The following is a 22,821-nucleotide window of genomic DNA, read 5'->3' on the forward strand; positions in this document are numbered from 1 at the left end:
ATTGAAATCAAGAACACGACAAGGGTGTCTACTGTCCTCACTTTTATTTAATATAGTCCTGGAAGTCTTAGCTAGAGCAATAAGGCAAGGGACACATGCATAAAGGATAGAAATTGTAAAGGAAGAGATCAAATGATCATTATTTGCAGATGATATGATTCTATACATAAAAGACCATAAAGAGGGGCTGGAGAGATGGCTTAGCGGTTAAGCGCTTGCCTGTGAAGCCTAAGGACCCTGGTTCGAGGCTCAGTTCCCCAGGTCCCACGTTAGCCAGATGCACAAGGGGGCGCACGCGTCTGGAGTTCGTTTGCAGAGGCTGGAAGCCCTGGCGCGCCCATTCTCTCTCTCTCCCTCTATCTGTCTTTCTCTCTGTCTGTCACTCTCAAATAAATAAATAAAAAATGAAAAAAAAAATCTTATATCTCTCACTTTCATATCTTTAGCCAATAACATCGCCCCATTACAAAGTTAACCTTGATCAAATTCTCTGACATGGGCAGCAAAACACAACGAGCCCTTATGCCAGTAACCCAGTTCCAACAACATTCTCTGTAGTCTCTCCTTCCCCTTTGAAAGTTCATAACCAAATCCTCCAAATATAATTCAATCTGCAATTACCATTTTCAAACTGTCTCCAGAATAGTCTATAAAAGTTGGCTTACCACTCTGGAAGGCATCTTCAGATGCAAGGACCAAGTACATGCCCACTCATCCAACACAAAAGTTACAAAAGACCAAAATTCACATGTTTAGATTCGTCAGTAACAACCCACTTTCTGGAACCAATTTCTGTCACAGTCAGTTTCATGTTGCTGGGATGAATTTCCAAAGCGGGCAGTTTATAGGAGGGATGGGATTTATTTGAAGCTTATAGATCCAGGGGAAGTTCCATAAGGACAAAAAAGAGAAAACTCACAAGCAAAAGCAAGAGCAAACACTGGCAGCCAACAGCAGGGAACCCAGACAGGACTCTGGATGCTCTCCATATACCTTAGGCAGGAATTTCAGATCTGCCCCCAGTACCACTGTAAAGCTATCCTACCTGCCCACAGTGGCACCTCTTCCAGCCAGGCAGCTGGAAATCCAAGAAGCTTTAATAAACATCCATTCAAACTACCACAGTATCTTACGTACGACATATTAGGAGGCACATGGTATCAGTAAATACATTATTCGTTGTGATAGACTGAATCTAATATGTTCCCCATAGCCTTGTGTGTTTGTGATTAAGCCTTATCCTTCCTACCTAGCTGCCGGAGTCTTTGAGAAAGAAAGCCTGTCGCATAGGTGTGTCACTGGGGGGTGGCCTTGGGTTTTTAATAATCCAGCCCTTTCCATTGCTGGTAAGCTCGCCCTTGCTATTTCCTCCCCACTGAGTTGACAGGATGTGAGGCCCTGGCTGTCTGCTCATGCCATGCCTTCCCCACCGTGGAGAAGCATCCCTTCGAAACTGTAAGCTGAAGTAAACCTGTTCTTTCTGTATCAGTCAGGGTTCTCTAGAGGAACAGAACCAACAGAATGAATATGTATTATGAAGGGGATTTATTGGATTAGTTTACAGGATATGAGCTGGGCAAGCCCAATAATGGCTATCTGTAGGCCTGAGAGCCAAGGGACCTGGTAGCTGCTCAGTCCATGTCGCCGGATACCTCAGCAGTCTTAACCTGGCATCGGAGGCCTGGAGGATTCCTGGAGAGCCACTGGTCTTCAGTCCACATTGGTCACTGATGTAACTTAGTTCAAATGTCCACCAAGGATACCCAAAACAGGGCAGATGCATGTATGAGTGAATAGCAAAGGCAGCCAGGTAAAAAGTGCCCACCAGTGAGTAGGAAAGACAGCCAGGTAAAAATGGGGCTGTGTTCTCTCAGGCCATCTTTGCATTTAGTCTACCATCGGAAGGGTCACCCTCTCTGGAGGGGTGTCTCCCTCCTCGGCTAACCCTTCCTGGAAACAACCGCACAGACCCACCCAAGAACTGTGTCTGTTTCTTGATCCCTAATCTGATCGAGTTGGCAACAGAAATTGATTGTTATATCTTCCATAAGCTTCTTCTGGTCCTGTGTTCTATTCTAGCAACCAGAATGTAACTGCCATATTCATGATATTAACTTGAAACTTTTAAAAATTATTTATTTATGAGAGAGAGAATGGCCATGCCAAAACTTCTAGCCTCTGCAAATCAACTCCAGATGCATGCACCACCATGTGTGTCTGGCTTACGTGGGTTCTGGGGAATAGATCCTGGGTCCTTAGGCTTCGCAGGCAAGTGCCTTAACTGCTAAGCCATCTATCTCTCCAGCTCTGTTATATTACTTTTAAATCTACTGTAAGATGCTGTCTTCCAAGTTTCTCTACTACAAAGTTACATTTTTCCTTTGTGATTAATAAGTTATTTGTGAAGAGGTACTTTGAGACTATGTAAATGTCTTATTTACCTTAGCAAGTGTTCCCCCCTTTTAAAAACAAAATTGGGGGGTGCATGCACGCGTGTGTGTGTGTGCATGTCAAGGCCTCCTGACACTACCAATGAACACCAGACACTTGTGCCACTTATTTTCTTTTGTATGTCTGGCTTGGGAACTGAACCTGGGCTGTCAGGCTTTGCAAGCAAGTGTCTTTAACTGCTGAGCTATCTTCCAGGCCCCAGGAATCAATCATTCTTGTTGTTCAACCAATTGCTACTATTTTAGTTGTAAAATAGTGATTTTCCGACTGTATAATTTCTTCTTCATTTGTTAGTTGACATTCTACTACAGAGAAGGGCTCTCCTCTTATTTAACTAGCTAGCTATCATCAATTTGCTCTGCACACACATTTACTAAAAAGCATATAAGTCATTTATCCTGTGATTTGATATTAAAATTGTCCCAGACTTGGCTAGGGGTACCCTCTTCAAATTGCTTCCTATGTCCTTTTGACATGTCTTCATCTTTTTTTGGATCATTACGTAAGAAATTGTTTTGACCCAACAGGATGCTTCAGGCATCTCTTATACGTTCTTTGCTCCAGCCTTAAGATCAGGCAATTTACTAGAGTACTAGTTCTTTTCAGTAGGCAATGATATAAACCTTTCCTTGCTTTTCTTTCCTTTTATTCCTTCCTCCCATCCCTCCCTGCCCCTGTCTATCTGTCTTGCCCTCTCTTTCACATAGGCTGACCTCCAACTCATTATATAGCCAAAGTTGACCTTGGATTTCTGATGTTCCTGCCTCTAACTCTCCGGTGCTGAAATTACAGGAAGGAGTCACCATGCCCCGTTTACACAGTATTGGGGATGGAGCCCCGGGTCTCGTCCATGCTATACAAGCACGCTACCAACTAAGCTACATCGCCGGTCCTTAATAAAAGTCCTCAAAAACTATATCAAGCATCTTCAAATGCAAACCCACTCCAAGGGAATCCACCACATTTGAAGCCTCAAAAATTTCACAAGCGAGGGCTCGGGAAACGGCTCAGTTGTTCAAGAGCTTGCTGTGCAAGCATGAAGACCTAAGTTCAGGTCCCTACACCAGCAGGTAAAGCCAGGCACAGTGGCACATGCCTAGCTAATCCATCCAAACTGATGAGCTCCAAGTTCAGTGAGAGATCATATTTCAAAAGAATAAAGAATGACTGAGGAGGTTACCTGACTGACATTGATCTCTGGCATGCGCACACGCACGACAAAAATAAAAAAGGGAAAAGAAGGCCTAAATAGGCACATCAATTTTGTTCAAAACAGCAGAAATGAGGGCTGTCCATGTACCTCAGTGGCGGCACTGTAGCCTGGCAGGCAGAAGCAGATGCTGGGTTTGATCCTTTCAGCACCACAGCAAAAACCAAAAACATAGCCGAAATAAAACAGAAAAACAAAGTGAATGACCAAAATGTTCATGAAGAGGAAATAAATAGTAGCTGCATAAATTAATTTTAGAAACACATAAAAGCCAAACAGCAGCCTACAAAAGACTAAACACAATACAATTCCAACTTTATTTATGATCAAGCATAGGTAAATCAAAATATGATTTTTCTTTTCTTTCTTGGTTGTATATAATGGGGAGTGTGTGTGGGGGTGGACATCTATGTGCCCTTGCGGCATCTGTGGTGGCCAGAGTTGAATGTCGGGTGTCCTGCACCATCACCCTTCCATCCATTTTTATTTGAGCTGGAGTCTCTTGCTGATACCAGAGCTTGCTGATTTTTGCGAGCCTGGGGATTCCCTGGGCTCTGCTTCCCTGTGGGACTAGGGTGTGTGACCCAGCTTTTTATGTGGGATCTGGAGATTCGAACTCAGGAAATTTCAGGTTCCCATAGGCCCTCATGCATATGCGGAAAGCACACTTAGTGGCTGAGCCATCTCTACAACCCTAAAATAAGATTTATAAAGAATGCAACGTGAATGAATACTATGCTTATCAAACTGCCCAGTAAGCACTTCCTTTAATGTTCACATCTCTATATTAATGCTACTTTCACTTTTGGTGGAGAATCTTCTCTTTTCAGATGGCAGAAACCTTGGGACGACTCAGAAGGTATTATGGTTCCGGAAAGAAGTGACCGCAGTGCTCAGTACTGCAATATCTCGATCACACCTTCCAAGGCTCAGGGTCTATTGTGGAAGAGGTGGCGGAAATAACGTAAGAGCCAAAGGAAGGGTAGGACTCCTTACAACGTGCTCCCTCCAGACACAAAATGGCCTGGATATCCATGACCTCACAGTGCCTGACACTATCCACAGAAGACCATCATAAGAGGAGGAAAAGATCATGACACCAAAATAAAAGAGAGACTGATTGAGATGGGGAGGGGATATGATGGAGAATGGAGTTTCAAAGGGGAAAGTTGGGGGAGGGAGGGTATTACCATAGGATATTTTTTATAATCATGGAAGTTGTTAATAAAAATTTGGAAAAAATGTAAATAATCAAAATAAATAAATTGAAAAAAAATGCAATGTGAAACTATTTTAAAAGTGGGTAAGGTAACAACAACCAAAAAGTCAAATACAATTAAGATAGAAGAGTCTCCAGCGGAGGGCAGAGTGAGGGGGAAGACACGTACGGGTCAGGAGGGCGGCCTTGATTGCGTGCTCGTGGTTACACCGGCAAATGGAGCCGGAGTTCCCTGTTATCCTCTTCCTCAGCCATCTCAGCCTGACGCCACTGACACTGTGTGAGGGATAAACCTTTTCTTTGCTATGGGAGCTGTCTTCTGCATTGCAGGATGGCTAGCAGCATCCCTGGTCTCACCGCCTTCTAGATGCCAGTGTCCCCCAACTGCAGTTGTGACAGCAAAGACGTCTTCAGATGTTGCCAAATGTCCCCTGAGGAGTAAAACTGTCCCAGGCTGAGAATCACTGTTCTATCTATATGTGAAATATATATATATATATATATATATATATATATATATGTATATGTATATGTATGTATGTATGTATGTATGTATCAGTGTTTTAAATATTCTATAATAAAATTGATGGGTAGAGGTTTCACTCTGAAACACCACTAGGAAGACATCATTAAGAGATGAGCATTCCTGAGTCTGCTGACAGCCTTTGAAGTGAGAGCACAGAGCAGCCTGAGCTGACAGCTCTGGGGTGGTTTGATGAACAGGTGATATTTCTAGACATGGCCCTGGGTATCAGAAATCTATTACTCTCAACACACTGGAGGAAAGTTTCTGCAATGTACTTTAATACTTTAAGAAATCTAAAAGCTTAGGTTAGCCTTTTAGAGAGCTGCTTATTTTTTTAAAAAAAAATATTGTTGATTTTAAACAAAACCTGTTGTTCGTTTTCTTATTATCTTTGAGGAGTTGACTTTATCTGTCAAGTTACCATACATCTCATTGTGGTACCCATATCTCTAGGAATGATATCCACACAATGTAACACTTCTGTTCTAGGGTGACATATAATGGGGATCCCATATTCATTTCTGGACCCTATTAATCCTGGAGTCTCTCTAACCAAGTGGTCCTTATACCTGTGCCTTTGATGGGAAGAGCTTATTGTATTTTTCTTTTTAATGGAGAAATATTGACACATTGATGATATCTTTTCAAACTGACAGAATTCAGGGCAATTGATTAGAAATAGAATTGTCATGAAAGCCAGGTCTCCTGAATCTTGATCTTTATGTTTTTATGACCAGGTTCCTCTAACTGGGTTTGAACATATGTGAGTGTATCGGTTCTATGTATATATGTGTGGTAGGTGTGTGGTGTGTGTCTGTGTCTGTCTGTGGTTTTAGGATATATGTGTTCCTCTGAGATGTCAAGGATGAAAAAGGCAAAAGATTAAAGAGAGAGCTAGGAGGAGGGAAATGATAGAAAGAGCACTGGCTGCAGATGTCTTGGGCAAGTCCTCTGTGGGTCTGTTTCTTTAGCTATAAAACCCGATAGAGGGAGTAGAGAGATGACTCAGCAGGTAAGAGTGCATGAGGAACTGAGTTCAATCCTCAGGACCCAGGTAAAGAGCTGGACATGACAGTGGATGCCTGTAAGCCCAGGTCTGGGACAGAGAGGATGGAGTTAGGAAGATTGATACAGCCTGCCAATCAACTGGTATAAACTTACGTTTCTATTGTAGGTAGACAGACATTAGCAAACCTGGAGGTCATGGGAGGAGGGACTCCATAGCCAATCCCCGGTGTGAAAGGGGGAATAGAGCCTGTCAATCACTCACCTGGTCAAGAGACCAACCCTGACCTATAGACAGGCTAAGGAGATGGGAGGAGTAATTATACTGTCCGGGAGCTAATGTACTGAGCCCTCCAAATCTCCTTCCTCAAGCAGTGGTTCACAGAGGCTCACTGAGGAGTTAGCCTACTCTTTGAGCTGTAACTCAGAATGCATAACTTTTCCTTTTAGCCATTATTTCTCTTCTTTGGAAGTTGGCCAACAATCCTAAGCATGTATGGTGTCTTGAATGTAAATGCATGTCTTCCATAGCCTTAGGTAAGCTTCCTACTTAATCTTCAGCAGGCAGAGCCCTGCTGGAGGAGATAGGTCATATTCATGTATATAATATGTATATATACACACATATATACATATATATAATATATGCACACATATGTATATGTATATGTGTGTGTGTATGTGTATTTCACATATACTTGAAAGATGTACAATTGTTATCACAGGAAAAATTAAAGCAAGTTTGAAGTTACTGGCACAGAGACTGGTTTAAATTTAAGGTGCTGGCAGTGAAGATACTCAACAGTGGACATTGCAAGCCTTATAATTGGCCAGCCAGGCCAAATGAGCCTATGGGTGCAATAGTGGCATGTCTGTCATGGTGTAAACCAACTGCCCTCCAATTGGACTGGAGGCCTGCTCCATGGGAGGGAATACATCTCTGATACTGAAAACTTAAAACAGGGGAAGTCATGAGCCCTAGGGGTGTAACATCGGCTGATGTCTGGAAAAATGTATATACTATGCTTATCAAACTGCCCAGTAAGCACTTCTCTTAATATTCATACTCTTATAGTAATGCTACTTTCACTTTGGGTAGAGAATCTTCTCTTTTCAGATGGCAGTGACCTCGGGATGACTCAGAAGGTATCATAGTGCTGGAAAGAAGTGACTGGAGTACTGAGTAACATCTTGATCACACCTTCCAAGGCTCAGGGTCTAATGCAGAAGAGGTGGCGGAAAGAATGTAAGAGACAAAGGAAGGGTAGGACTCCTTACAACATGCTCCTCCAGACACAAAATGGCCTGGATATCCATGACCCCACAGTGCCTGACACTACCTACACAAGACCATCATAAGAGAAGGAAAAGATCATGACATCAAAATAAAAGAGACTGATTGAGATAGGGAGGGGATATGATGGAGAATGGAATTTCAAAGGGGAAAGTGTGTGTGTGGGAGGGTTTTACCATGGGGTATTTTTTATAATCATGGAAATTGTTAATAAAAATTGAGAAAAAATTAAAAAAAAATAAATTTAAGGTGCTGGGCTGGAGGGATGGCTTAGTGGTTAAGTGCTTGCCTATGAAGCCTAAGAACCCCGGTTCGAGGCTTGATTCCCCAGGACCCACGTTAGCCAGATGCATAAGGGGGCACACACATCTGGAGTTCATATGCAGTGGCTGGAGGCCCTGGCATGTCCATTCTTTCTTTCTCTCTCTGTCACTCTCAAATAAATGAATAAAAATAAACAAAAAAAAATTTAAGCTGCTATTTTATGATTACCACAGTTAAAGATGGGATAACCATTTTGCATTGGGACAATGGAAATGATCCCCTGACAGTTAGCCATGGAAGGCTCAAGCTAGTAAGAATACAAATTCTTTTGAAAGGCAGGAGCTTGAAGGAAGACTGGTGGAGTATTCTGCTCTTCATGGTCAATCTTTATTCCCCCTTGGATTTACAAATTTGGCTATGCTGTCCACCTGGTACTGGTTTTTGGAAGCATGAAAAATGCAAGAAAGTGGGTCACGAAGTACACATGGATCCAGGAGCTTCTGAGATGTGGTAATGTGAAGCAGGGTTGAAGCCCGTGTATGGAGGACAAGTAGGGCCATTGTATGGAACTATGAAGATGAACCATGGTTTGTAGTTTAAATCCAAAGATGTTTTAGATAAGCCAGGACTGTGGCACAGCTTCCATGGAGAACATCTGGATCAGGACGGAATTTTACCTGGACTGTGAGAAGCCGAACTGGAGGGGAGGAATTGGAAACCCGGAGACTTCATCCCTGGTTATAGATGCTGGACATGGAACTGCAGATGTCTGATGCTTTTCTACTGATTGTTGATTTTGTTTTGGTCCAGTCTCTCCTTGTTATGCCTTATTTTTGCAATGAGAATGTTTACTCTGTGTGTTGGTAGTATGCAAGTTGTGTGTTGATTTTACAGGGCTCACAGTTAAGAGACAGTCTTGAAGCCAGGCATGGTGGTGCATGCCTTTAATCCCAGCATTCAGGAGACAGAGGTAAGAGGATCACTGTGAGTTTGAGGTCACCCTGAGACTACATAGAGAATTCCAGGTCAGCCTGAGCTAGAGTGAGACCCTACCTTGAAAAAAATTTAAAAAAAAAATAAGAGAGAGAGAGAGACAGTCTTGAATCTCAGATCAAACTTTGGACTTTTGAATAGTACCAAAGTTGGTAAAGACTATGGAGACCTTTGAAGTTGTATTGAGTTTGCATTGTGAGATGATCATGTATCTAGGAGGCCCCAGGGGCAGAGTGTGGTGGTTTGAATGTAAATGTATATCTGCCCCTGCCCCTGACAGCCTTATGTATGTTTTGATATTTTGGAGTTTTTTTTTTTCTTGTGTTGTTATTATTCTGTTATTTTGATTTTTTTATAGGTAGGAATTTGCTGTAGCCTGGCCTGATCTGAAATTTACTATATAGTCTCAGAGTGGCATCGAACTTGAGGTGATCTTCCTACTTTTGCCTCCTGAGTGCTGGGATTAAAGGTCTGCGCCACCATACCCAGCTGTATTTTCTTTTCTTTTTTTAAAAACAAATATTTTATTTATTTTTTTAAATTATTTATTAGAGTCAGAGAGAAAGGGAGAAAGAGGGTGAGAATGGGTGCACCAGGACTTCCAGCCACTGCAAACAAACTCTAGACACACATGCCACCATGTGCACTTGGCTTACATAGGACCTGGAGAATCGAACCTGGGTCCTTAGGCTTCACAGGCATGTGCCTTAACTGCTAAGCCATCTCTCCAGCCCAATTTATTTATTGATTGATTTTTTTTGAGGTGGTATCTCACTCTAGCCCAGGCTGACGTGGAATTCACTATGTAGTCTCAGGGTGGTCTTGAACTCATGGCAATCCTCCTACATCTGAGTCCTGAGTGCAGGGATTAAAGGTATGCCCCACCACACCTTACTCTCAAATATTTATTTTATTTTATGTGTAAGTAGAGAGGGACAGAGAGAAAAGAGAGAGAGAGATAGAGAAAGAATGAAAGAATGGGCAAGCCAGGACCTCTACCACTGCAAATGAACTCCAGACGCATGCGCCCCCTTGTGCATCTGGCTTACATAGGTCCTGGAGAATCAAACCATGGTCCTTAGGCTTCACAGGCAAATGCCTTAACCGCTAAGCCATTTCCCCAGCCCCGCCTTCTATATTTTTGATTAAGCTTCCTACTTAGCCTTCAGCAGGTAGAGCTCTGCTGGAGAGGTATGTCCCTGGTAGTGGATCTTGAGTCCATCCCTACTACGTGTGTAGAGAGCTAGCTTGAGCTCTGGTTGTTTGTGCTTGTGGGTGCTGGCTATTTTCTCTGTGCTGTGGATGGAGGTTCCCCTGGAATCTTTCAGCCTGAAATAAACCCTTTCTTCTCATAAACTGTCCCAGCCACACAAAAGTAACTGCAATATCATGCTTGCCCTGACACTTTGGGGCCTTTTCACTCTTTTCTTAATAAATATCCTTTGCCTAAATTACACCTTGTTTTCCTTGTGCCTAGTTTTTCTTTCTTTTTTTTGTGGTTATGAGACAAAGAACTCAACAGTATGAAAATCTGCAATATTTCTACATATAAATATCATTGATTGTCCTTATTAGACTATTAGAAAACATAACACAGCCAGGCATGGTGGTTCATGCCTTTAATCCAAGCACTCAGGAAGCTGAGGTAGTAAGACTGCTGTGAGTTTGATGCCAGTCTGGGCTACAGAGTGAATTTCAGGTTGTCCTGGGCTATAGCAAAACCCTCTTTCAACAAACAAACATAATCTATATGGTAAAGAAATCTTCATGGGTTTCTTCATTTTCTCAACACTGACTCTTACCATATATCCAGTTCAGATGAGTATTCAGTGGCTCCAAGCAAAGCGTCAGGAGGCCGGTACCAGAGAGTCACGACTTCCGAAGAGTATGTCTGGCTGGGAATGGATTTGGCTCGAGCAAGACCTATCCAAAGAGAAAAAGCATAGGGTGGTGGTTTGATTCAGGTGTCCCCATAAACTTAGGTGTTCTGAATGCTAGGTTCCCAGCTGATGGAGATTTGGGAATTAACAGTTCCCGGAGGCAGTGTTATTGTTGGGGGAAGGCTTAAGGGTGTTATAGCCAGTTTCCCCATGTCAATGTTTGGCACACTCTCCTGTTGCTATGGTCCACCTTATGTTGGCCAGGGGGTGATGGCCACCCTCTGTTCATGCCATCACTTTCCCCTGCCATCATGGAGCTTCCCTGTCGAGCCTGTAAGCCAAAATAAACCTCTTTTTACCACAAGATGCTCTTGGTTGGGTGATTTCTACAGCAATGTGAACCTGACTGCAACAGTAAAGTGGTACCAAGTGTGGGGTTGCTGCTAGATGTCTGACTGTGTAGCTTTGGCCTTTTGGAGCTGATTTTCAAGAGGAATGTGGAAGGATTTGAAACCTTGGTCTAAGAGATGCCTTGCAGTGTTGTTAAGTATGGCTTTATGGACTATTCTGGTCAGAGTTAAAAGAACTGAATGCAATAAGAACTATGGACTGTGAGGTTTGGCTTATGAGGGTGAGAAAGAGCTTTGTTTGGACTGGGTTAGCAGTTTGTATGAGAAGCTTGCTCTTATGCCCATGTCCTGAGAAGTTATGTAGGGTTGCTTTGTGTAGAAATGAACTGGTGTGAGAAGAGGGATAGGGCGGGCTGGAGAGATGGCTTAGCGGTTAAGCGCTTGCCTGTGAAGCCTAAGGACCCCGGTTCGAGGCTCAGTTCCCCAGGTCCCAAGTTAGCCAGATGCACAAGGGGGTGCACACATCTGGAGTTCATTTGCAGTGGCTGGAAGCCCTGGCGCGCCCATTCTCTCTCTTTCCCTCTATCTGTCTTTCTCCCTGTGTCTGTCACTCTCAAATAAATAAAAAATAAATAAATAAATAAATAAATAAATAAATAAATAAAAAGAGGGATAGGGCACCAAAAAATAAGATAAAATCTCTGGGCCTAAACTGCTGCCCATTCACCTGCAAATTAATTGAGAGATTACAACCTTCGGGATTGGGCCAGCTGACCTGCATTGGGGCAACAGGAAGAATGTAGACTCTTTTGAAGGGGACTGAGTGCTCAAGGAGTGTCCTGTTCTTTAAAGTCTGCTTTGTTTCCCCTGGATTAACAAATTGGCACCCTACCTGGTATTGTGGAGTATCAGACATGCAGGAAAGAGAGGGTCATGGAGTTTGCAACATGGTCTTCTGTTTCGGAAATGGCCATGAGCAATGTGAAGCAGTTTTGCTGGATACCTACACAGAGACCCCATGGGGCCAAGAGGATGAACAGTGGATTGCAGTGAAGACCCAGTGGAGATGCTAGGACCACAAGATGGCTGCTAAGGAAAGCTGCCGGACAGATGAAGTTTTCCAGGACTGTGGGTAACCTAGCTGGAGGGGCGGAATTAGAAGTCCAGAGACTTGTTGCTGGTTAGGATTACTGGACTTGGAGACTTTTCACTGACTAGAGTTGTTGGACATGTGGCTACAGAGTTTGCCCTGGTTGTTTTAAATTGTGTGTTGCTTGAATATTTCTTTGCTATGCCCAATGCCATCTTTTGTAGTATGAGTATTTATTCTGTGCCATTATGGTTTGGGGGGGGGATTTTTTGGTTTTTTGGCTCAGTTAAAAGACCATGGATTATGGGGATGTTTGAACATAATTTGGATTGATAGAAACTATGGGGATTTTTAATTTGGACTGAATGCATTGTATTTTATACCATGTATGGATATCAGTTTATGGGGGCCAGAGGCAGAATGTGATAGTTTGATTTAGGTGTCCCCCATAAACTTATGCTGAATGCTAGGTTCCCAGCTGATGGAGATTTGGGAATTAATGCCTCCTGGAGGCAATGCTATTGTTGGGGGGTGGGATTATGGGTGTTATAGCAGCTAGAGGCCCTGGTCTCTCTCTTTCTCTTCTTGCAAATAAATAAATTAAAATTTTGAAAAATAAGAATAGTGTGTCAAACAGGTATAGCAGCTCATGCCAATCATTTTAGCACCCAGAGGCAAAGGTAGGAGGATCCCTGCAGGTTTGAGTTCAGCCAGGTCTACATAGTGATTCAAGGTCAGTCAGCACTGTATGATAAGAATCTGTCCCCAAAGAAAAAGAGCCAACATGTCCACAGATAGTACTGAGTATCTGGTACCATACCCTGAATATAATGGTAAGGAAAAATGGACCTCCAGTTGCCCTTATAATACTATTCTAGTGGAAGAGAGAAAAATCATGTGTATGCATACATATGTATGCAAATGCATATGTACATATATGTGTGTGTGTATGCATTCCTTTTTCTTTTTTTAATTTTTTTGTTTATTTTTATTTATTTGAGAGTGAGAGAGAGAGAGAGAGAGAATGGGCATGCCAGGGCCTCCAGCCACTGCAAATGTTCTCCAGATGTGTGTGACCCTTTGTGCATCTGACTAATGTGGGTCCTGGGGAATTGAGCCTCAAACCGGGGTCCTTAGACTTCACAGGCAAGCGCTTAACCACTAAGCCATCTCTCCAGCCCCCTCCTTTTTCTTTTTTTAAAAAAATTTGTATTTATTTATTGGAGAGAGAAAGACAGCGAGAGAGAGAAAGAGACAGTTAGAAAGAGAATGGGCACATCCACCAGGGCCTCCAGCCACTGCAAATGCACTCCAGATGCATGTGCCACCTTGTCCATCTGGCTTATGTGGGTCCTGAGGAATCGACCCTGGATTCTGACGCTTTGCAGGTGAGCACCTGAACTGCTAAGACATCTCTCCAGCCCTGTTTATGCATTCCTAAATGTATGTATGTATAAGTATAAACGATGATAAGTGTTGAAATGGAAAGATATAGTGAGAGAAGAGATCTGCATTGCTTTGCTGGGTACAGTCACACTGATGTAGACACGGCGGGGCTCAGGAACAAGTGTTATGTCTGTTCTCACAGGAGTCCATGCTACAGTCTGGGCTCACCCTCCTTATCTTGCCACCCTTGATCTATTCTGACAGAATTGGCACCGTGCACTCAAATGGAGTGGTACAGTCTGCTCTCCAGATCTTTCCTTCTCTCTCTGAAAGGTGGCAGTGCAATAAACCAGGCATGATGGCACGCTCCTGGAACCCAGTACTCAGGCGCTGGAGGCAGAAGGAGCAGGATATCAAGGTTATCCTCAGCTACATAGTGAGTGAGTTTGAAGCTGGAAGACCCTGTCTCAAAAAACAAATCTGGGCTGGAGAGATGGCTTAGCAGTTAAGCACTTGCCTGTGAAGCCTAAGGACCCCGGTTCAAGGCTCAATTCCCAGGACCCATGTTAGCCAGATGCACAAGGGGGCGCACGTGTCTTGCAGTGGCTGGAAGCCCTGGCGTGCCCATTCTCTCTCTCTCTCTCTCTCTCTCTCTCTCTCTCTCTGTCTCTCTGTCACTATCAAATAAATAAATTTAAAAAAAAAAAAAAGAAAGATGATGGGTTTAAAAAAACAAAAAACAAAAAATCTTACCAAAAGTGGCGAGGGCGGGGGCAGCAGGGAGTCTGCTTTGGGTTTCTGGCTGCAATGAGGCTGGCTGGAATCCCAAGAAACTTCCAAGCTCTCCCTCTTTCTTGCCTCATACTTCCTGTATGGTAGTTTGATACCCTCACAAAGCATTGTGTCCTCAGGGCCCCCGTTTTCAAAGGCCAAGCCTAAGTCAGTGCTTAAAACAAGTGCACACAAAAGCAGCATTGTCCACAGGCCAGGAGGAGACCTGAGGGGCGACTCACCGAAATCAGCCAGTTTGAGCTCTCCCAGGTGACTGATGAGCAGGTTCTGAGGTTTCAGGTCCCTGTGAAGAACGTGTTGGTGGTGGATGTACGCCAGGCCCCGCAAGAGTTGAAACATGAAAAGCTGGAAGGAATGAATACCATACCTAAGGACATTTGTTTGAGCTACCATGTGTTCATTTCTCCTCTAAATCAGAAACAGCCATCTGAAAGAATATAGTGAAAGTGTCTCTTGAGAGACAAAAGAAAAAAAAAAATTTACAATCACTCAGAGGGAGGGGGAAAAACAAGGAAAATCAAGTAAGAAAACTTACATCCTAACTAAAGGGATTCTGGCTTTTCCTGACATTCAGTTCCTTTGATACTGAAGGAATTAAACTTCCTTAAAAACCTGAAGTGAAACTTTGAAGTTTCCTGTGGAACACTAGTGATTGATTTAGATGGGAAAGATATGATTTTTCCCCTCCGATGAACTTCGCATAAGATCAAAGGTGACCTGGAAATGATATTCTTAAGTTTACAACTGCTTAAGTTTTCCAGACTCTGATATGAAACCTTTTAAAAGACACAAGCAACAATTCACTGGGAAATAGTTCCTTAGATGGCATTAAGAAATTTATGAAGGATTCATCATTTTTATATCCCTATTTTAAAGCCTTAAGTTCAAAGTTGAAAACAAGGGAGACATATAGTAGAGATTAAAAGGGAAAGGAGACCAAAACAAATTATTTCCTTCTCTCCCACTCCCCCAAAAACTCAAAGAAAATAAAGAGAAAAACAGTGGTAGGGGCTGGGGAGATAGATGGCTCAGTGATTAAAGGCGCTTGTTTGAAAAACTTGTGGACTCAGGTTCAATTTTCCAGAATCTACATGAAACCAGATGTACAAAAGTGGTGAATGCATCTGGAGTTTGTTTGCAGAGGGCAAGAGAGCCTGGTGCACTCATACAATCTCTCTCTCTCTGCAAATAAAGAAGTAATATTTTTAAGGGCTGGGGAGATGGTTCAGGGATTAAGGGCATTTGCTCGCAAAGCCGCTGGCCCAGCTGCACTTCTCCTGTGCCTACACAAAGCCAGATGCACAAAGTGGCACAACCATCTGGAGTTTATCTGCAGTTGCAAGAGGCACGGTATGCCCATTCTCTTTCTTTCTTATTGCAAATAAATGCATAAAAAATTTAAAAAGGGGCTGGAGAGACGGCTTAGCGGTTAAGCGCTTGCCTGTGAAGCCTAAGGACCCCAGTTTGAGGCTCGGTTCCCCAGGACCCACGTTAGCCAGATGCACAAGGGGGCGCACACGCCTGGAGTTCATTTGCAGTGGCTGGAGGCCCTGGCGCACCCATTCTGTCTCCCTCTCAATCTCTCTCTCTCTCTGTCACTCTCAAATAAATAAATAAATAATTTTTTTTAAACTTTAAAAATAATATTTCCAAAAAAAGAGTGGTAGTAATGATGTGTGTATGTGCAGAGGATATACTTTCAAAAATGTTACACATGAGTTGTAAGTACAGGAACCAAAGACAGCATTAGGTTTCCACCAATTTAGATGCTTAAGCAGAAAAGAATGCTCAGTCTTCTAAGTATCTCACTGGCAATGGAGACGTCACAAACACCAGCATTAGTGTCACAAAGACCCAAGCCAGCTGAGTACTAGTTCTGGCCACTCAGAGAAGAAAGGCCCAAGCCAGTGTTCCCAGGGATGCAGGCAATATGGCAGACTCTAGAGCTATGTGACTCGATCCACATTTCCACGGCATCTTGGGAAACAGGAACATCAGTGCTGCTAGGATTGGTACTGACCCAACAGTGGCTGCAGACACTGAAGCCTACTTCATGAGCAGCATGGCCCAGCCCAAACAAGAGCCTAAGGATTAACCTACCACAGCCCACTTGAGGGCAGCTGTGTGGGTACCGTACAGTTCCCGTAGTGGGTTTACAAGCCACTGAAAAATGTTGAAAATTTCTTGTTCTCCTTCAGATGTTTACTGGTCCTAAGAGCCTTCCCAATACTCTGTTTTCCCACTGCTTGAAACACACACAGTTTCACTAATCCACAACATTCAAAGCCTCCAGTTGGTCATATATATAAACATTCATAGAAAAGGTAATATAAAGCACTCACTTAAATTCCAAGGGAGGGCTGGAGAGATGGCTTAGAGGTTAAGGTGCTTGTCTGCAAAACCTAAGGACCCTGGTTGGATTCTCCAGGTCCCATGTAAGCCAGATGCACACGGTGGCGCATGCATCTGGAGTTCGTCTGCAGTGGCTCCCTCCCCTCCATCCCCCCTCTCTCTGTCTCAAATAAATAAATAAATAAATTTTAAAATCTTTTAAAAAGTTAAAAAATTTTTTTAAATCTTTAAATTCCAAATGAAAGATAAGACACCAGACTATGTGCGTAAGAACATGTTAAAAAACAACAACAAAAGACGTTTTCAATGAAAATGAACTAAGGAAAGATAAAGGCAGGTGAAGGACAAAAGGTAGGAAGATGGTGACCAGCAAGGGCTACAGCTTTTGGAAGATAACTTCCCTCAACTGACAGAAAAATTAGGCCTTAAGGAAACTTTAAAAATATATCGGGGGTGGGGGGACACTAAAGAGATGGCTCAGTGGTTAAGGGGCTTGCCTGCAAAGCCTAATGACCAGAGTTTGATTTCCCCATACCCATGTAAAGCCAAATGCACAAAGTGGTGCATGTGTTCTGGAGTCTGTTTGCAGTGGCTGCTGCTCCTGACATGCTCATGCTCATTCTCTCTCTGTTTTTCTTCTATCTCCCTCTCTGCTTGCAAATAAACAACTAAAAATAATTTTTTAAATATGTCTAGGTTCCACATACTTGGGCTGCAAGGCCACTGACAAATCCTGCTGGAACCTCCTCCATGTAGACCAGCTGACAGAAAGCTGGAAGAAGCCATCCTGCATGCAGTTCAATGGGAGAGAGAGAAATCACCAGTGAAGATACTCAACAGTGGACACTGCAAGCCTTATATTTGGCCAGCCAGGCCAAATGAGCCAACGGTTGCAATAGTGGCATGTCTGTCCTGGTGGAAACCAACTGTCCTCTAATTGGACTTGAGGCCCACTCCCTGGGAGGGAATACATCCCTGATACTGAAAATTTAACATAGGGGTAGTCATGAGTCCTAGGGGTGTGATATCTACTGCTGTCTGGCTAAATGTATATACTGTGCTTATCAAACTGCCCAGTAAGCACTTCCCTTAATGTTCATCCCCTTATATTAATGCTACTCTCACTCTTGGTAGAGAATCTTCTCTTTTCAGATGGCAGTGACCTTGGGATGACTCAGAAGGCATCATGGTACTGGAAAGAAGTGACAGGAGTGCTCAGCACTGCAATATCTCTATCACACCTTCCAAGGCTCAGGGTCTATTGCGGAAGAGGTGGTGGAAAGAATGTAAGAGCCAAAGGAAGGGTAGAACTCCTTACGATGCGCTCCTCTAGACACAGAATGACCTGGATACCCACGTCCTCACAGTGTCTGAAACCACCTATGCAAGACAATCATAATATGAGGAAAAGATCATGACATCAAAATAAAAGAGAGACTGATTGAGAGGGAGAAGGGATATGATGGAGAATGGAGTTTCAAAGGGGAAAGTGGGGGGAGGGAGGGCATTACTATGGGATATTGTTTATAATCATGGAAGTTGTTAATAAAAAAAAATATGTCTAGGGCTGGGTGTGGTGGCACACACCTTTAATCCCAGCACTTGGGAGGCAGAGGTAGGAGGATCCCCATGAGTTTGAGGTCACCCTGAGACTACATAGTGAATTTCAGGTCAGCCTAGGCTACAGCATGATCCTACCTTGGAGGAAAAAAAAGAGGAAAAAAATACATCTAGGAAGGGCAGAGTTAGGACTCAAATTCAGACCTGCCTGATTCCAACCAGCCCATCAGGAGAAAGGAGAGAAAACACAGAAAATTAAATACTGCCAGGAAGGGGAACACCAAGGTAGAGACAGAACTTCTTAGGAGGTCGGCCTGAAATGCCTTCCAAGTCCCAAGTATAGCCTAAGCTCTTTAATTAGTCACACCCACCTCCCACCTTCTTGCTGCTCAGTCCCTCTCCTCCATCTCCTCCTGCCCATCTGGACATCCGTAGGCAGTGAAGCCTCAGGGGGTTCGGGTATGGTACTTCACAGCCACAAGTCTTTAAACTGCCGCCTTGCCAAGCCTCACCACCCACACACTCTTTCATCCCTCTCAACCTGGATTCTTCCTTCAACACTTACTAGAGCCAAATACCACGGCGCTTTCTCAGCCAGTGGCAAGCCCAACTGTGGGCTACTCTTTCCATCAAGGTTTTCCATATCCCAGGGTTTAGACCTGTGTCCAACACAATCAAGTTTGGTAGCAACAAAATAATGCCACTGGGAAAGTGCCATCTGGGCTGGGAATCTCTCCAAACCACAATCAGCATGCCCAAATGTGAGAAGGTAAGGCAGTAGGATCTTAACTTTGTGAGTTCAAGGGCAGCCTGAGTTACAGAGCAAGATGGTGCTTGAGAAACAAGCAAACAAGTAACAGAAGAGAGCAGAAAAGAAGAGGAGAGGAGAGGAGAGGAGAGGAGAGGAGAGGAGAGGAGAGGAGAGGAGAGGAGAGGAGAGGAGAGGAGAGGAGAGGAGGAAAGGAAAGAAAAGAGCAGAAGAGAGGGGAAGGGGGAGGGGGAGGGGAAGGAAAGGAAAGGAAAAGGAAAGAAAGGCCACAATGGGATAAGACAAGTCTGCAAGCTGAGTCTTTCCACTTCCCAGGGACTCTGGAGCCTCTTTCTATTCGAAATCAGAAACAAGCTGACCTCAGGAGGACCCTAATTTGTCTTCCTTGGCCACTTTTCAAAGTGTAAGTCTTGGGCTACAGAGATGGCTTAGTGGTTAAGCGCTTGCCTGTGAAGCCTAAGGACCCCGGTTTGAGGCTCGATTCCCCAGGACCCACATTAGCCAGATGCACAAGGGGGCGCATGCTTCTGGAGTTCGTTTGCAGTGGCTGGAGGCCCTGGCGCGCCCATTCTCTCTCCCTCTCTCTATCTGCTTCTTTCTCTGAATGTCGCTCTCAAATAAATAAATAAAGTATTTTTAAAAAAAGAGAAAGTATAAGTCTTGTAGCTGTGGCTTTCCCTCTCACGAACCCACTTGCTGACTGCTTCTTGGTCCCTCTCCCTGAATCCAATTATCTATTGCTCTTTTCTTTTTTTTTCCCCGCCTCCTGTCCCACCTTTCTGTGACAAGGTCTTGCTATGTAGGCCAGGCTGGCCTTGAACTTTCAAGACTCCTCCTGTATTAACCTCCTCAGTGCTAGAATTAGAGGTTTAAGCCATAACGTCCAGCTTTTTTTTTTTTTTTCCCCCTCTCAACTCCTCCATCCTGTTCTTCAAAAGCTAAGCTCCAGATGCCTGTCTTTCTAGCTCCTCTCAAAGATGTGTGATCCTGCCTTGCCTACAGCATCCTGGAAGGGGTGACAGGTTTCCTTTTTTCTTCTTGCAACTTCCTCATAACTTTCATCCCTGAAAGATGGGATCAGCTGCTGGTCCTTGTCTAGTTCCACTTCAGAACCATTGCCTCTCCACCTGGAGAATTCTGGGTGTCCCTTGGATCTTCATGCTACCCAGCTGCATCTCCCTCTGTTCTTTTTTTCCGCTGTCATCTACTGAACTGTGCCTCACTTTCTTTCACTGAAGACCTGGGCATCTGCATCGCAGCTGCTCCTCATGACACAAGGGTAATTCTAGCCAAGTGCCTCAGCTCCCGTGAGCTGCTTCTCCAGTCCCCTGGACACTAACTGTCAGGGCCACAGCCACGGCGGGATTATATGGAACTGTTTGTCCTCTGAAATGCGAAGTCTACGCCTCCTCAGTGCTTGTCTCATTCCTGATGTTTGTGCCATGGTCACAATTCAATAGATAACTCTCATTCCTTATTGTCGTAGCATTTGGCACTGCTGACTGTGACTTCCTTTCTGAAGTTTGTTCCTGTTTTCTCCCCCCCACCGCCCCCCCTCGCTGTCTCTTTCCTTCTCACTTAACCCTCACTTCTCTGGCTGTTCTTTGTCTGTACTTCAGTTCTACTGATGCCTAATGTGTACTGGTGGCCACAGGGCTCCATCCTGACCTCCTGCCAGCACTCTCGTGTGTACAGAATGTGTGTGTGCACATTCATGTCGGGGAGTGGGCATGTGCATGCAGGTGTGTACCTGTGCACGGAGAGCCCAGACAACTCCAGATGTTATCCTTAGCAACGCTGTTCACTTCTTTTGACACAAGGTCTCATTAGCCTGGAGCTCACCAATTAGGCTAGATTAGCTAACCAGCAAGCCCTAGAGAGTCTCCTATTTCCATTGCTCAGCTCTAGAATTATAGGTGTGCATCACCAAGCCCAGAACTTCTATGTGAGTGCTGGCAATCAAACTCAGGTCCTCATGCGTGCGAGGTAAGCACTTCACCTGCTCAATCATCTGCCCCTCCACGCTCTTATCACTACTTTCCCTTCGCCAACGTACCCTCAGTGAACAACTGTATTTGGATCATTTCAAAATCTTTAACTTGGGCCTAGCGTAATGGCCTATGCCTTTAAGCCCAGCACTCGAGAGGCACAGGTAGGAGGATTGCTGTGAGTTCAAGGCCACCCTGAGACTCCATAGTGAATTCCAGGTCAGCCTGAGCTAGAGCTAGACTGTACCTCGGGGTGGGGGGGGATCTTTAACTTCAACTCAAATCTCTTTTTGAACTTTAGACACACGTGGTCTGAAATTCACCTGAACATCCTCCAGTCACCTCACTCAACACGTCCAAATGTAACTCACTTTACCCTTCCCAAGTCTGTTTTCTTCTTGCCCTTCCATCTCAGTGAATAAGCTGCTGTCCATCTTAATACTTCTTGCTGACTCTTCCTTTCCCCATCAGTTCCTGCTAACTGATCACAGATCGAGCTGCTTTCCTCCACCATCAGCTCACATCTGTACGTTGTTGTTCCGACCAGAACCCAACATTTAGAGAACCAGCAGAGGGAGAGAAACCAACTATGAGGTGGAAAGTGAAAGAGAGCAAGTGTCAGGTCAAGAGAATATAACCTTTAAGAAAAAAGTCTGTTCTTCCCTCTTCTCTATTTACTACATTGTCATCAGAGTGAACTTTAGACACACAAAACGCATTCCCTCCTTGTCTCCCTATGAGGAGACACAAGAACGTCCGTGTGTGGTGTCCTAATGAAGTTCCCTAAGAACACAATGATCAGTCCCCTAAGGAGCAGCGGGATACAGTGGGCCCTTCATGTTGGGGTGCCTACTGAGCTGAATCTCATCCTGGCATTGATAACTCTGTGGATTCTGAACCCCAGGCTGTTAGTTTGGGGATAGATCCTCCCTTCACCAGGATTTTAGTACCTCCACCGCTGCTTCTACCCTGGGAACTCAGCCATCTTCCCACTTCCTTTCCTTCCTTCTTTTTCTTTAAATATATTGTTATTTATATTTATTTATTTGACAGAGAGAAAGAGGGAGACAGAAAGAGGGAGAGAATGGGCGCACCAGGACCTCCAGCCACTGCAAACGAACTACAGATGCATGCGTCCCCTTGTGCATTTGGCTAGCGTGGGTCCTGGGGAATCGAACCTGGGTCCTTTGTCTTTATAGGCAAATGCCTTAAACGCTAAGCCATCCATCTAGCCCCTTTCTTTCCTTCTTTCATTCATGTATCCCAGGCTGGTCTCAATCTCACTATGTAACTTGAACTCCTGATCCTCCTGCCTCTACCTCCCCAAGTGCTAGAATTACAGGCACATGTCAACACGTAGTGCTTGGGGATCAAGCCCAGGGTGTCATGCACGCTCGGTGAACACTGCCAGCTCAGCTACATCTTCAATTGGATAACTTTTTCCTTTTTGCCCCCACAGATTCTTAATAATTTCCTCTGCTTATTAGTTTGTATGCTTCTCACAAATCTAGAGTCTTTTCAGTGAAGAATATCTATTTTTGATATTTTATTTATATTTACTTATTTGAGAGAGAGAAAAAGAGAGAATGGGCACACTAGGGCCTTTAGCCACTGCAAATGAACTACAGACATATGTGACACCTTGTGCATTTGCTTTACATAGGTCCTGGGGAATGTAACCTGAGTCCTTAG

At 44.1% G+C, this 22,821-nt stretch overlaps 1 protein-coding gene across 5 annotated transcripts in view; it reads right to left on the reverse strand.

Annotated features, from left to right (window-relative positions):
• Positions 1-22,821, reverse strand: part of Cdk15 (cyclin dependent kinase 15) — a 125,555-nt gene that overhangs the window by 65,553 nt on the left and 37,181 nt on the right. For all 5 annotated transcript variants that reach the window (XM_045148491.1, XM_045148488.1, XM_045148489.1 and 2 more), the window contains exons 7-8: positions 14,682-14,805; positions 10,765-10,885 (exon numbers count right to left, since the gene is read on the reverse strand). In XM_045148491.1, the coding sequence (XP_045004426.1) occupies positions 10,765-10,885; positions 14,682-14,805 (245 nt within the window). The remainder of the gene's footprint in view (positions 1-10,764; positions 10,886-14,681; positions 14,806-22,821) is intronic.

This window comes from Jaculus jaculus, chromosome 4 (genome assembly GCF_020740685.1).
Source record: "Jaculus jaculus isolate mJacJac1 chromosome 4, mJacJac1.mat.Y.cur, whole genome shotgun sequence".
Classification (NCBI taxonomy): domain Eukaryota; kingdom Metazoa; phylum Chordata; class Mammalia; order Rodentia; family Dipodidae; genus Jaculus; species Jaculus jaculus.